The 3,047-nt window shown below is 51.5% G+C and overlaps 1 protein-coding gene across 1 annotated transcript; it reads right to left on the reverse strand.

Moving 5' to 3' along the window:
* Positions 1 to 2,216: 2,216 nt before the first annotated feature.
* Positions 2,217 to 2,697, reverse strand: LOC136119327 (ribonuclease 7-like). The gene is given in 2 exon segments (XM_065872800.1): positions 2,217 to 2,297; positions 2,299 to 2,697. Coding segments are annotated over 2 exon segments (474 nt in total). The 5' UTR covers positions 2,692 to 2,697.
* Positions 2,698 to 3,047: the final 350 nt, after the last annotated feature.

Consider the following 3,047-nt stretch of genomic DNA (forward strand, 5'->3'; position numbering starts at 1 on the left):
AGAGTTGTGAAGAAAGAATAAATTGAAAAGAAAAATCAGCTACCCCTAAGAGACTTGGTTTTCTATGCACCTCAGTTGAAAAGCATGTATTTAGAATGATAAATGTCCAGTACAGTGACCACAGGATATATAGATTTTACATTCAGTCATTTGGCATTTGGCTATAAAGTATATTTATTGCCCCTCTACTTTCAAGACTCATCAACGTATTGGCCCCTCACTCTGCTTGAATTGAATTGTTGAATGCTCTGCTCCCCTTTCTTTTCATCATCCCTTCTCTACCTTCTCTCCTCACCATCTCAAACCACCCAGCCTGCCTAGCAGGACTCTGCCTGCAGACTTATTCTCCAGCCTACTCATAAACATCATTCTAGCAGAAGAAAGACCTCAAGGAGAATTGAATGGGGTATTTGCCAAAGGGGTGTCTGCATGTTTGCCAAAGGTGAATATGACTGGACAGGGCTATTCCTACTGTTACCTACAGCTAGCTATCATTACTGAATGCTTATCAGTGCCTGGGTTTGACTAAGGCCTCATAAATGTCATTTCTAAATCTTCCTGAAATCCTGTTGGGTAGGTAGTATTACTCCCATATATGGAAACATAGTTGCAAAGAGGTGCAGTTTTCTTGAGGTCATGTAGCCACAAAGGACTGAGCCAAGATTTACACCCAATGGTATCTGGCTCCAAAGCTTACTCTGACTCTGGTAAGGCATTAAGGGAGCACTGGAGTGTGGGAGAGGGACAGGTAGAGAGTAGACTCCACAGCTGGGAAGGGAAGGTCTAACAAGGTAGTATTTGGGTGCTCAAGTAGGGTGGGCGTGGGGCGGGCATGGGGCTTAGTGCAGTTTGTCTGGGACTGAGATTAAGGAAGAGAGAAAGGGCTGGTGATGGTCAAGGCTGCAGGCAATGCTGGGTGTGAGCTAGGAGTGGGAAGCTATCAGGACCGAGTCTACATAAAGCCATAGCTTCTCCAGTTCTGCTCACCAGGAAGGGAGAAGTGGTGTCTGCAGCCGGTGTTTGGAGGGGTGGGGGGGAGGACGGGGAGATGGCATTTCCACATCTCAACCCCTCCGGCCTGGGCGGACTGCCAGAGCAGAGAGCCAGGGAAGCACCAAGGCAGGAGAGATCATTTATCGGGAGGAAGGAAGCTCTGGCAGCTCCCACCAGCTTGTTTGTGACAAGCGGGCACTGGGCCACGAAGTCCCTTGAGGTCAAGGGAAATGTGATCCCAGAGCAGGGGGATGAAGTTGGGACACTCCCCTGACACTGTGCCTTCAGGGCTATAGGCAATCAAGCTAGAGCCAGGCCCAGGGCCCCGGAAGGAAGAGCAGTGGACTAGAGAAGGGGAATGGCAGAGAGGTGGGGTGGGGGCAGAGAGAGAGAGAGAGAATTAAGATCCTTGGAGCATCTCATAAACAGTCCCTTGGCTAGAGAGGTAATGACTTTTACTGCAGCCAACATGGGGTAACTGGCTCTTCAGAGCTCTCGGGACATTGTTTCACTGGTGAAATCTTACCTGGTTCCCCTGTGGTCCCTGCAGAGGACTCTCCTTTTCCGCCCAGTGGTAAAGTAGAAAATGCGCTTTCTACTTTAAAGTCCAGCTGCTGCCGCTAACCAACCTGACAAGCTGTTTAATTAACAACTCTTTCTGCAATCTCAACACCTCATCCCTAAAGAAGATGAGTAATCCCAGTCATGTCTGTCTCACAAGGGAGTCACGTGGACACACTGTGAAAAGCATGAAATGCTATGTAAATATGAAGTGGTGCTGCTTTGTCTTCTTCCCTTCAGGCCACCTCCCTGCCCACAAGCCACGTCACTGCCAATCAGAGCTGGGGAAGAGGTTTAGTTTAGGAATAGGAGTGGCTCTCGCCATAAATCCCCTACACTCCTTTTCCATTTCTTTCCTCCTCTCGTCATGCTGCCGTGAGAAGATGGGGTAGGGGAAAGATGTAGGAGGCACAGACCAAGGAACCCACACCCCTAAGCTAATGAAAAAACAGCAATGAAAAGTTGAGAGATCGCCATCTCTTCTGGAGCTTAGCCTACTAATGTATCACCTCAACTCCCCACAGCCCCACCCTCTCAGAGGAGCCTGAGCTAGGAAGGGCCCCAAGAGATGTCAGAAGAGAACCTTCTGGGCTGAGGAGGAGTGGTCCAGAGGCCTGCAGAGGGATTTAATGTGCGGCCCAAGCACGCGGCTGGCCGGAAACCTAAAGGACATCCTCCAGGTGGACAGGAACCAGCTTGAATTTCCTAGAGTCCCCTTTCTGGGGAGGGTCACAGGCCACGATGGAAGTAAGGAGCATTCAGTTGCTTCTCCTTGTACCTGCAGTCTGGGTACCTCCCTGAGGTGAGGTTACACATGGTCAGGGATACAGGCTTCTGGCTCCGGTGGCAGTCTTTACGGCCTCTCTTGCAGGTTATGCTGGGTGTCTGACAAGTGGCGGCCACACCGGAGAAGCATTCACGCACGAAGGTGTCGAGGCCTTTGCAGCGATTGGAGTACTTGTTGATGTTTTGCGTCGCCGTGTTGCATCTCTGAGGCCTGGGCTACACGTGCTGAGTTTCAAACCACCGAGCTGAGGTCATGTTTCTGGGCTTGGCACCGACTGGGTTGTCGGCCATCCACAGGCCCAGCAGCAGGAACAGCAGCAGAGGGCAGAATCCTGCTCTGGCTGGTGCCATCTCTCTTAGGGGGAACAGTCAGAAGGGAGGGCTGGGGTCTCTGGGCACAGAGGAGGTGGAAATTAGCCTTGCTAAACCCACTCCTTCTAGCTAATCACCATCTCCCTCCCCTGCTGTCTCCTTCCTCCCTCACCCTGTGTCTTTCCCCTCCCTTCCCCTCCCTGTGCCCCAAACCACTAAGACCCCACCCCCTAACCCTAGGGCTCCATCCCCCTCACCCTGAATCCCTATCCTCCTTCATTCTGTCCCTCATGCCTCCCACTCCTTGCTCTATCTCCTCTCCCTCAGGTCCATCCCTCTGTGTCCCCATGTCCCTATGTCCTTATTCCTTTCTCTGTGTCTCACGCCCTCCATGA

Source organism: Phocoena phocoena, chromosome 2, assembly GCF_963924675.1.
Source record: "Phocoena phocoena chromosome 2, mPhoPho1.1, whole genome shotgun sequence".
Lineage (NCBI taxonomy): Eukaryota > Metazoa > Chordata > Mammalia > Artiodactyla > Phocoenidae > Phocoena > Phocoena phocoena.